This window comes from Acanthopagrus latus, chromosome 15 (genome assembly GCF_904848185.1).
Source record: "Acanthopagrus latus isolate v.2019 chromosome 15, fAcaLat1.1, whole genome shotgun sequence".
NCBI lineage: Eukaryota > Metazoa > Chordata > Actinopteri > Spariformes > Sparidae > Acanthopagrus > Acanthopagrus latus.
The window spans coordinates 6958383-6971346 of record NC_051053.1 but is presented as its reverse complement, the minus strand read 5'-3'; the positions used below and the strand labels follow the sequence as shown (position 1 = coordinate 6971346).

The 12964-nt window shown below is 39.1% G+C and overlaps 1 protein-coding gene across 2 annotated transcripts in view; it reads right to left on the bottom strand.

Moving 5' to 3' along the window:
- wu:fc17b08 (ligand-dependent corepressor) overlaps window positions 1–12964 on the bottom strand; it is a 28374-nt gene that overhangs the window by 13652 nt on the left and 1758 nt on the right. For both annotated transcript variants that reach the window (XM_037124696.1, XM_037124695.1), the window contains exons 2-6: window positions 3910–3975; window positions 3023–3102; window positions 2530–2662; window positions 2107–2427; window positions 1885–1981 (exon numbers count right to left, since the gene is read on the bottom strand). In XM_037124696.1, the coding sequence (XP_036980591.1) occupies window positions 1885–1981; window positions 2107–2427; window positions 2530–2662; window positions 3023–3102; window positions 3910–3975 (697 nt within the window). The remainder of the gene's footprint in view (window positions 1–1884; window positions 1982–2106; window positions 2428–2529; window positions 2663–3022; window positions 3103–3909; window positions 3976–12964) is intronic.

Genomic DNA, 12964 nt, shown 5'->3' with positions numbered 1-12964 from the left:
GAAACAATGAAATAAAAGGCAAAGAAAAAGGCATTTCTAGGAGTACATAAAGGTCTTCCCATGGCTCAAAAAGCTTAGCCAGAAGGAGGGATTATTTGTCAGGCAGCTTGGCGTGTAGCTGTTAAGCAGGGCACAGTATCTACGCCATACAAAATGACTAATGCAAATAAAGCTCTTGACATTTTGTGTGTGACGTTACCACTAAACAAGCACAGCAATAAAAGAGTTAGCCAGCAGAGGGTTGTTGTGTTTGTCAAACCTAACGGAATTACTAAAGTGTGATCACAAACCAGATCACAATATTGAACACGTCTTTTCCAATGAAAGGGGAGAGTGTTATTGTTTTTCAAAAGGGCCCATTATGATTCTCCAGAGCTGTGGTACAGACATTGTCTAACGGTCATACAGCATTATTCCAAGCTTATATCTCTAGAAAACCCAAATTAAGCATGGTAGAGTGAATAGTTTGAATACATATTACATTTAAACAAAATATGCACAAAGTCATTACTTTACAGAGCATATAAATACTAGTCATCTTTATCAAACTGAGGACAATGTGCATGCTGTGTATATAAGAAGAGGCTGCTTTATTCTGCTAGCAATGATGATCACTTTTAGATCCCATCAGCTCTCATAGCAGCAGAGGAGAAAGCAAAGCCACTGGTGCTTAATTAATCAATATGAAATTTTAATTACAGGCACAATCAAGTCTAGATGAGTATATTATGTGTCAAATGGGTTTGCTATGAAGGAAAACAGAACAGAACAAAGCAACAAAATGAAATAATAGATTATTGTTTCAGTAAAGATGTTGTTTCAAAAGGTGATGATTTCTTTAATAGTGAAAAAAATGTTATTTTAATTAGAAAATAAAAAATTCAGCCCTCTGATCTGTATGAATGGCATTAATAGGGAAGTGTGTATTTTCAGCATCAGTGGGTAGTCTACAGGAAATGTCGGCATCCTGTTTATTGTAAGTATGTGTGATATAATATCTACAAATGCGACGTACTAATAGATGTACAAGCATTGCTTACAAATTGAGAATAAATACAACTTAATGCAATCTTTAATTGGGGATGGAACTTGGCATGCAAATGGGATTGATTTAAACACCTCTACTGCTTTATTGCCTCATCACTGTGAATCTCAGAGTCTAAGGAGTGTTTTTGAAAAGTGTATCTACTTTATACTGCATTTTGTGCAGGTCTTCAGTGCTCAAGGAGTAGTTATTACCAAATAATTGGTGATCTTTTACTATAGTTAGATGGAGGAACATTAGCAAGGCTACAAGTCTTGTAGAAAGTCATCAGAGGCCAGTTGGTGTCTTGTGACAAAATAACGAACAGAAGCTTAAAAAATAAGGCCATGCCGACAGAATCTTTTTTAAGCCACAATAGTAATACATGCTGCCCATTCAGTCCCTAGTTGGCTACACCAGGGACCCCATCATCGCTGAACTAAATAAAAGCCTGCAAGGTAATTAATTTTGAATTGCAGTATGATACACGCTGTATTTAGAAACAAGTGCTAGAGTGATGTCAAGCACAAGAAGCACATTGAAGATTTCCCTCTGTTGCAGTTGGAGAAACCTTGATTCATTTTTCTTAACAGCAGAAAACGTTTCTGTGAGCAAAATCCTGTTTGTTGTTGTTCATTTCCATCAAGTCACCAAACGGCCAAGTGATCACCAATTTCAGGACTCAAATTTCAGGCCTCAGCTAATGCCAGTGCCTTGGTGCAATTACACGTGACCTGTGTGTAGTTATCCAATTAATTCCAAAAATTAATTGTGTGGTCATCCTAAACCATAACTTTGCATCCTCATAAACAGTAACTGCTTAAGGACTGGAGGCACAAAGAGAAAGAAAGTTATCTTACCCTTTGAGTGTGGGTGTGGCTGGAGAAAGGCAGGGACTACGGGAAGGCAGGCTGCTGCTACAGCGACTCTTTTTAATAGATAAGTCAAGAACTCCATCTGACAAGAAAAAGAAAAGACAAAGCTCAAATTAAACATAACGTTATGTTCAGAGTGACCAATCACCGCAGCACCAGTTTAGTCCTGATTTAGCTGCACAGTTATGGATGTTGAGTTCACACTACCTTGGTCAGCAGGTGCAGCCAGGGGCTTCTTGATGGTGAGGTCAAGAGGAGCATCCTGGTCAGCCATGAGGAGCTTGCTGAGGACGGGGTTCTGGTTGTGTGCAGGCCCAGCCACAATGGGTGCAGGGCTGGTAGAGGGAGGAGCCCCTGAGAGCAATGGTGGGGTCGGCAGGCTTTGGTCAGAGTGAGGCTGGGAATCTGAGCAAGTATCCTGAGGGGAGCTGGTTTTTGAGGTATATTCGTCAGCAAACTGTCGGATCATTCTCTGAAGGATCTCTCGAGCCACTACTGGAATGTGTGGGTCTGAGAAATTTGGCACATCTGAAAAGGAAAAAAAGGTGGACGTTAGAACCATTAGTGTCCTATAAATGCAAAAATACTGATAAACTAGACACACTCCATCATTGAGACATCAAGACTCACCTTTGCGGCTGAGGACTGCATTGAGAAATTCCTCGGCTTGTCTCTCTAGTCTGCTGATTGTGGTCTGATCTTTAACCAGGAGAGGTTTGGGTGAATTTTCAAGCCCCTCGTCGTTCAAGCCAATTAAGTGTTCCTGTTGAATGATAACATTTTTAAGTACTGTAAAACAAGATACATATATCCAAAACAATACATGGGGAGACTTTATTTTCACTGAGTTGAGTCATTTGTCCTCACTTAAGGCATCAGGCTAATTCTGCTGAGAAACTCTAATGGATGGCAGAGCACAGACACTTATAATGCACTCCCAACATTCATCAATCATCATCTGGTCTGGATTCTGATCTTTATCACATATCTGAAGCTTTTTAGCATTTTACAGTTTGAAAGTATCTCAGCTACAAACCATAGCCATGGCATGAAGAAGGCTACTTCTATTATTCCCCCACTACAACTGAATGAAATTCAGAGGCCCAACAAAAATATATCTTACCTTTACTTTGTTTCGTCTCAAACAGCAGAATAGACAGTTTTCATCGAATGACCAGTCAGACACTGCTGTAGGTTCAAGGTCTACGAAGACAAAAAAAGAGAGGTGCCATAAATACAAATATATATATAAAATAACTTAGAACTCAGAATTAACAGAAAACAAGATACATCAGTTTAATCATTTTATCCCTATGGTTAAATTGCAGTCTACAAATCTGCTTGCTGTCTATGTCCAACAGTTTGTTTGTAATGTCTTCTCCCTTAGGGGATGAGGATATATCTGATAGTCTGATCCATGATCCTGCATATGCTACATTTTGTTTCGGCTGTCTCTTTCTGCATCATCACCAACACAACCATAATTTCTAGCTGCATGTGGGATGCATCACAAATGGTTAAAAAAAAAAAGTTCAGTTTGAAATAAGCGAGTAGGCCATCATGAGTGATTTGATTTGTGTTAGTGAGACTGACTGAATCAGGATAAAGTCGACTGAGTTTAACTTCATTTCAGCAGCCACCGTCTCCAGCTGCTAATGTAGCAAGATCACTTGGACTTTGACAGTCCTCTCACTACAAATGTAATGGAACCCCAAATAATGCCCACTATTGTCACACTGAGATCATGCATTGTAAAAAATGTCTGTAGGACACTGTAGACTTTTACACTGGCCCCACGCCATCCAAAACACCAACTTTGTAGGAACACAAGGCATCTTCTCTTCTCTTCTGTCTTGTTGAGAGAATGTAGAGGGGTACCAGATGGTACAATGCAGCAGCATTGTCGTAATGAGCAGATAACTGATTCTGCTTAAACCACAAAATTATCATTCATGTCATTTATATACATGCATCATCATAGACACTGATAACAAATAATTAAATTCTTACCCTTAAATAATTGAAGGTCTTCTACCAGCTCTGGACCAAACAGACCGTCGAGAATGCTCTCAAAACCTGAGAAAAGACATGACATTCAGTGAGTGTACAGTTGTCAATGATAAAGTAGCAAATGGAACATGAACATTTTGACCAAACATTTGTCAAGATCTCGCCCTAATTAAGGCATGCTGTTGAAACCAACAGCAGCAGCACAGAGACTCATAATGAATCACTGTTTAAGAAAACCAAATCTGCCCAAGGGACCAAATTAATTTCATGCACTCAGAAAGAAAAATAGTTAGAGCCTGGTCTACTGTACATAACTGACATTCATGCGATATCTCAGCCATTCACTGGCCAGGCCAGGCCTGTCTCCGCCTGTCTGTTTCATCTTGACAACCCCTGCGAGCAACCATATATGCTTCTGTTAAAATGCCTCCACCCTAGCTTTTTACTTCGACAGTAAATGCATGCACTCCATCCTCCTGTTGCCAAGCAACTACAGCACCTACAGAGTTGGGAGTGACTGCATGTTGTAACATTAAAAAGAAACAGCCATGAACAAGACAGCTTGCTGATGGTGTGAAAGTACCCTATACAACACTGCAGACTGAGAATTTAACCAAAACTAAATCTTCACATTCCACTAAGTGACAGTTTACAGTTAAGCAATCTACAAAATGCTGTCTTTAAAGCAAAACAACTTACATCAAATATATAGGCTAAGGGGAAAATCTTAAATGCATTACCAATGAGATGGTGGTATCCTACAGTCCCAGCTGTTTGGAAGATACAGTACGTTATGCTGCACAGGACTTCACTTAGCTGTGCATTAACACAATATGCAATGTCTGCCTACTGCCGCAGGGTCAGTGTAACCAATCCAAAACCACTGCATGCATTAAATCAAGCGCTAAAGAGGTCAGAGGTAACATCTGTCTACTGAACTGGATCTTAAATGAGGGAGTGCACCATTTCAAATGTGCTATACACCCAAAAGCCACAAATCAAAAGCACAAAAAACAAAACAGATGGTTATTATAAGGCTATGTAAACCACATACATATTAACAGCATTAAGAATTAAAAATATTTAGGCCTGAATATGAAAATGACAAGTTAATGACAAGTTAAATGACATTAGTCGAATGTGTTGAATAGGTCATCTAACTACACACAGAGTAAATGCCTACTTACAGTCTGTCTCCACAGATAACACGTGAGAAAATGATCAGCCCTTAGCATCCACTCCCTTCCAAAACTCACAGTGAATTCAATAAAAAGCTGTCATCTGTTAAAATGCCCTCGCTTTGCTTCCCTACAAATACCCACCCACTTTTCAACAGCCAAACATAAAGAGGGGGGAGATGGGTGGGGTGGGGGGTGGTAAGTGGTGAAACACAGCCTTGCCTATAGCTGCAGCGTGAGTCTGTTTCTGGGTTAGTGCACAGGACTTCAGCTGGAGCTATCCAATCCTATTTCTGAAATATTTCAGAGGCAGGGGGAGAAAAGTAGGTCATCCACTTTCGTTTGACGGAGCAGCGCCATGACATCAAACTACTCTTCAGGAATTCAGTTTAGGGCATTTAAAAAATGTGTCATACTGTAAACCATGACTTTGAGCCAATATTAACGGGTTCCCTCTGACAGAGCAGAGCTCAGTGTAGTGGCTGATAAAAGGGACCTCTTCGGAACCGCCCTCTTCAAAACACAACCATTTTGGGACCAGCAACTTAAATTTACATGTGCAATGAATAAAATATGGATGCCGTGTATAGCCAACATGTAAGCTCTTCAAAATAAATGACTGTATAAAGAAAGAGTGAATAACGGCCAGAATTATTATGCACAATGAATAGAAAAAGAACACCTACTGAGTGCCTTACACTCAGCCACAGTTGCAATATTTATGCACTTTTGGATGCAGGAATAACACTTTAATGTTCAGCTTTTAAGGTGTGTTGCCACTTTAAAGTAACATTAGCCAATTAATTAAGCTGCTGAGAAGAAAATTAGGCCATCAATGAGCTGCTATTACACATTTCTGGCTTGATGTATAGTGATCAGCCTCAAGATAAATTAATAAGAACGGGGTATAGAGGTACAAAGTGATAATGAGAAAAAAAGGGAAATAAGAGCCTGCCTGGCATTTTGTTCCACCAGGCTTAACACCTAATTATATCAAAACTTGTGAAGACTAATGAAAAGACAGTCAGGACAAAGATATCAGGTTAATGAGGCTGACGATCTTTCGCCTTTGCAAAAATGAGGGGGAGAAAACACACCTAACGGCTTAATTGCGTTGACAACATGTCACTGAGTCACATTAGAAGATTTAGCCTTTTATCCAGAATTGTATGCGCATACATTTTTCCTGTTTTTTTGTTTGTTTGTTTGTTTTTTACTGTGGCAGAGAGTTACTCATTAATGTCAATCATCTAGCTCTATATGAGGAGAGTGATGATTCAAGCCCATTTTGCTATTTCCAACCCTCACTGGCTTGTTTTTTTTTGTTTACTCCAAATACATGCTGTGGCTTGCCTCCAGGCAATTTATAGCTTAGTGAAGGCAGATCTTAATTCTCACGGAGGGATGCTGAAATGAGGAGAAAAAACAACAAACGCACTTTGTTGCTATGAAAAATGAAATCAACTTTGTTCTAAAGATGAGAGAAGCAAGGGTTAACAAGCTGCAAATTATCACTTAAAAAAAGTTTCTCCTTTCAATCAGAATTTAGAGAAAAATAATAATAAAAAGAGAAGTATGGTTTCATTTGTCTGACATCACTTAAGTTTACAGTATCTAGTATATTTCCGATAAGAAATTCGAACTGTACACTTTTATATATTTTATTGAAAGGTTTCAAACAAGGGACTATCATTACGTTTTCGTGCACCAAAGTATATTTTTAAATATACTTAGCCAGTGTTTTTACATACCAGTTTTTCAATTTGTCTGACGCAGGCTTGGCCACAGGTAAACTAATACCACTTTTACACCAAAATGACTGTGTATATGCAGATTTTTAAAGCACGGGTAAACCCACAGAAATATGCCTTTCTCAAATTGCCAGGACACAAGCATGACATCACATTTGTCATCACAAATATGCCAGAAAAGCAGGGGGCAGTAAAAATCTGATCAAATAAATTTAAGGCCTTTTAAATTAAGAGCAATTAAATGAGGGCTGCAATTTACAACATTTGTCAATAAACAAGCCACATAACAAGGGGAGGGGTGAGCAAATCGGAATTTCTGTGAAACTATGAGCGGCAGCATTTGGAACTGTAACTTGATTAATAACTTAGGCATCCACCGCAAACATTGACGTGAAACCTTCCAGCATGTCTTTACAGCTTATGTACTCTGGACTTTGCCCAATCTGACTTAAGCCGTGATTATGCTCCAGGACGGAGGCAGACAGGTGCTGACCGAGCTTGTACAAATACTGCAATTGGGGACATGCGTACACATTCAGGCTCCAAATATCCACAAGGGAAAATGTGATGGTAACCTCCTAAAGAAAACACTCCCACGACAGGATCAGGACCAAGGATGGGGAAAACAGTATATTGATACAATGCACAAAACTAGCATCCAGTTTATTTTTCAGATACATGCTGCCAGTAGTCACAAATATTGTGCCTCACGTGGACATCCGCACAAGGGTCTTCACCGAATGTCACGCACTAGGGCGGATGACGAAATCTCTATCATGACACGATGTAGACGCCATACAACCATGAATTGGCCGTAAGCCTCATTCTGACCTACTTCTTCTTCTTCTTGTTCTTCCATTCTTCAAATTGGAGAACGGAAGAGAGTAAATATGTTGAGTGTCTGTTGCCCTTGTCCTTTCCATGACGACTTAGAAAGAGAATTCATACAGATCTAAGATCAGCTTAACCTCTCTAAATGCTAACCTTGACCTATGCTCTACATTACTGTGAATATAACACAATGCGTCTCGTATGTAAAGCCTTCTTTACAGCTTATTGCCGGTGTTATGGGAGTTGGTGGCATAGCCAAAAGGTTGATTTTCTTAGGCATCGGCCCATGCACAAAATCACGACACAGTGCATGTACTGAAATCAATATTAAGAGAAGTGAAAGAGACATAAGGATGCAATTCAAAATGTATTCATAAATTCTACTTTTACATTCATTCATGTAACCTAATTTTCCAGTGTCAATGCTCGAAGCACAATGTGAGCCTGCAACCCTTGAGATGGAGCTGAAGTGGGCAGAAAGTACTTTAACCACCACGATGGCTGTTAACCGACATCTCCACATGGCTCCATTAGTATGTTTCTTCCCATGGTATATTTGTAATTTATTTCATTATGTTAAAAGGGATTGTTCTGTGGTTTTCAGTCTTATTTGATCAACTAATTACTGAGTAAATCTTTCTGGTGGTATATAACTCTATACTGCAGTACTCATAAGTATCATCTCTTGTTTCTAGCAGAGTCTAAAGTCCCAAAATGTCAAGAGGTTTATCATATTCAAAGTGATTTGTCAGGAACAAAAAATCAAATCATATTTGCATAGTTTACCCAAATTGTTTTTTTGTTTTTTTTAATTATTCTTTTTTTTTTTTTAATCAGACACCTATCCACAAATGCCACTCATTAATCAGGTCAAATGTTTTCAGCTGACAAACTATAAAATGTTATTCCACCTAAATATAAATATTTAACCATTTCTGACAATAGAACGCCTGTATACCCTGTGGGCAGCAGGAATGTATATACATTTCAAAACATCTGTACATGTGAGAGTGACCTCCTACGTGTTTTATTCCTGCAACTCGTCACCACCATTTAAATACAACATTTTCTTATTTGATGATGTACAAATAAAAATGTTGCTAAAATCCAAAGCGAACATTTAGACTCATCACAGATCTGCAGTGCTCTTTCTACTGGTTGACCCACCCTTCCTTCTGCTGCTCTAGTGCTGAGGGTGTACAGTGCTGCATCAACCCCCACTCAGCCCATCCCCCCACTGTAACTACTGTACACATGCTATCTCAGGAGGAGTGACCACGGGCTCACAGAGCAGGAGCTTCGCTAAGCTCAAATCAGCATGCAGCCAAAACAAACCTTGCTAAACCTTGTATTTATGGTTACAGTCGTCAAAAATATTAGAGAGAATTGTCATCAATAAAATGTTATCCTTACAGACTTCAGTGTAGCAATTTTTCAAATATCATACCAGCATTCAGACTGTGTGTTCATGAGTGTAATTTTGTATGAAGAGGGTCATGGATACCCCTGAGCGATGCTCTATGAACATGTAAGATGGGGCTGGGGGCTGAGGATGAGTGCAGAGATGACAAAGTTGCACAAATTAGTCGAGCTACAGTACATGACTATTTTCATCCCGAGTCAGCCCGTCACAGAGAGGCCGAGTCTAATGCCTAACCAACTAAATACATTTACTATTCCCTTCCATGCTCCACAAAAAAGGGAACTCACAGACCAGGTTATACATTAAAAGGACATGAGCAAAGCGGTGACTGAAGAGTCATTTGGCTACTGCACACTGCTTTCATTAAAAGCAATATACAGTCAATTGATGAGGCTATACAGTTGGGCAATGAGGTGGCAGCTTTGAGCAAAATCTACAGCAGGAAAAAACACTCCATGAATACTTAACATGATATGATGCAAACTGACAGTCAAATGGTGTAATGCTGCATAAAGCATAACTTTGAATAACAAATATGAGACCACCATGATTTTAAGCCAATATAACAAAATTTGTGCATGCACACAGATGTACACCCAGGCACTCACAAAGACAAACAATCACAGATGAAGACAGTGCATTTCAGATGAAAACCATTAAATCTGTTGGTCTTTTTTGCAAAATGGTAACAAAGCTCAGCTAGGTCTTTTTGAAAATTTAGGAAAATGTGGGCCAAAGGCCTATCAGAGGAGGCATGCTGGAGCAGAAAATGGGCCATGCTAAAGTTTAAATCAAAAACAAGACAATCTGCCTGATGTCACTATTTGCTTGTTGTTTGTTTGTTTGAGGAAATCCTTAGTCCCATTCACCCACATGCCAAATGCAAGCACAAATAACTGACATTCCAGGCATTTTCAAATGTTAGCTGGTCATGTTCCAGTCCAAATTTTGCCAAAAACTACACAGAACACACATTTTCCACCACACAGCTTGCATCTGGGGGCTGAGGGAACATGAACACATGTATAGGCAAACATACAGACAATTGTTCCTGCTGTTCTGTGGGACAATTGCCCTTGTCACTACCCTGCAGTTTTACTGCTCACATTAAGTACACAAAGACAAAATGTCCATTTCAGCGTCAGCAGGGTTGGTGGCGTGCAGCCCTGTTCCACCAAAAAGGCCAAACAAAAGTGTGCCGTTGTTGTCATGGACAGAATATGCCATTCTGCAGCCAGCAGACTGATGCTGTTGTCATGTAGTCTCCAGCTTTACAATTATAGCCCAAACACAAGGGACATTTGTCAATCATAAAGGGGGATCTGAGTAACTGAGCAGTCGTGGTCTGGGGTTAGCAACTCGTCAGAAAGCTATTATTCTCTCTCCATTTTCTTTTCAATGATGAGCACTCAGCCCACCTAGTATTGTAGCCTCTTAGCTGAAATAACTTTGTTCTGGATCAGTTCACACATATCACTCAACTATGTCATTTAAAACTGTTCATCCACACTGAGAATACTATGCGAAAACAGGCTGTCAATAATCATCCCTACCATTACAACAAATGATGTGATGCTCATTCAAACATGACGCCTGACACATTAAACACAATTCTAAACCTAAATTTAGGTAAAACTGGTCGATGACTGACAGATTTGGCTGCCATGTGTTTGTATTTAAGAAGTCAGCATCTAACCTTTCCTAAAAAAAAAGACAAGGGCTGAACATATTCAATGTACAACAATAAAACTATTCAATGACAGGGACACTTGATGGATATTACCATCAGATTTACGGCTTACCAAAACTTCCCATCCCCACTCACTGACTTGTTTAACTTTTGTTCCTTGTGCATACATTAAACATTTCAAGATCTATACATAGCAGCCACTTTAATTGAGATTGATTTAATGTGACATTTTGAGTTCAGTAGCTTCAACAGTAGTGTTCTGGGTCTGAAATTATTTTTTGTGTCATGCAGTTTGAATGCTGTTCCAAATTCTGTTTTCATTCTGCCCAAAATCATGAGGGAAAACAATGCATACACACATGTCTGAGCATTAAAATTGTAAGATGTACTGCATACTAAAAGCATGCTGATACATTTATTTGCGAGCAAGCTCTTTTCTATTCACCCAGATGCAGGCAATCCTCCGTAATCTGGAAGTGATCTCTTAATGAAACAAACTGCATTCCTTATTGACGCTACAAGAAATAATTTGCTCCAGATTTACTTATGACAAGCAACTCTTTGCTCCCCACCATTTATGTGATCAATCTGTGTGTGATGGTGGCAAGCCTCTATACCGGCTGTTGCTATGTAACAAGAAATAGTTCGCCTCACACGTCCAACCTCTTGAGCATTACAGAACTTTTTTACTATTATTTTCTTTATTAATATATATTTTTTATGAAAACAATCTCTTTCAGAAGTCAGTGGGCCACATGACACGGATGCTATTGAGAAACAAATCATAATTTCTGCATATTTATATTCATATAAAATAGAGGAAGCACTAAAATTCAATAAAAAAGAGCGGTGTTTCATTTGTCCAGTTTACTAATACAAATGTGCTGCTGGATTGGAATCACTGGGTCACATGACATGGAAGATATCGGAAAAACTGCGATTATTTTGTATTAATAAATTTATGCCAAGTAATTCAATGACGTGACATTTAATGCCCGTGGTATTAAACCTACAAAAATCAAGTCTTTCTTTTGTGGCGGCAGCGCTGAAAATCCAGCAGCAGAATGCTTATAGGCAAAACACTGACACATCAGATAACCATCCGCAACGATTGCAGGCTCTTTGGTGGAACTTTGCTTTGAATGAAGTTACAAATAAATGGACTACTTGCAGAGTGACATGAACACATGAATCAGCGGCACAAAAAACATGGCCGGTCATTATTTTTACCAAGACCCGACCCGTGCCTTGTGCACACACATTTTCCCCCTTTGTTTTGAAATATTATAGATCTGAAAAAAAATTAAAAAATAGGAGAATAAATATACATATATATATCCGATCCCTAATTGGGATGTAACATCTGATTCCAATCCAGTCTGAAACCATGAGATCGGCTCTGATTTCCGATCACATGATCGGATCGGGACATCCCTAATATCAGTTATGCGTTCCAGAAAAAAAATGCCATTGTCAAAACCACAGGTGTCAGGACACCTTAAGCAGAAATTTCAACCTGTTCAATTTATTTTTTTTCCTTCACTTGAAGCAGACCATGTAGAACTGAAATACTTACACAACCAACACACTACATCAATCATTTGTACACAAGAGGGGCTAAAGAGAGCAATTCATTTTTAGATGCATTTGCACCGCTCTATTTTCAAACCATGTGATACTGTTAACATCGTGTACTGATATTGCTGTTTGTATTGTGCAGTCTATTCTGGCATGTAACTTTGTAATGATAAACATAACAATGTAACTACTATTATTACATACTATTACTATGCGTATCCAGACCAAATGACAGGTTGTGTCATTGCCGTCACCGGTTTCCAATAAATACTATGCTCTGCACCAGGATAATTGTCCTAAATAGCATATACTGCACCACAGACCCATGAAGATAAACTTGTGATGTCGTTAAACATACTTTTCTACCTTATGTACTTAAATTCTACAAACATGAGGTGCTGTCTACAGCTACGCTAGCTGCTCTGTGCAGCTGCGTTTGGGCGCAGTGATGGTGCTCTCAGATACATGTTAGCAATAACACGCCAACATGTTCACAACGCTAATATGCTGATGTTAAGCAAGTATGTTTACCATGGTCACCATTTTAGTTGCAAAATAGCATTGAACACAATCTACAGCAGAGGCTGATGTAAACGTGATTCGA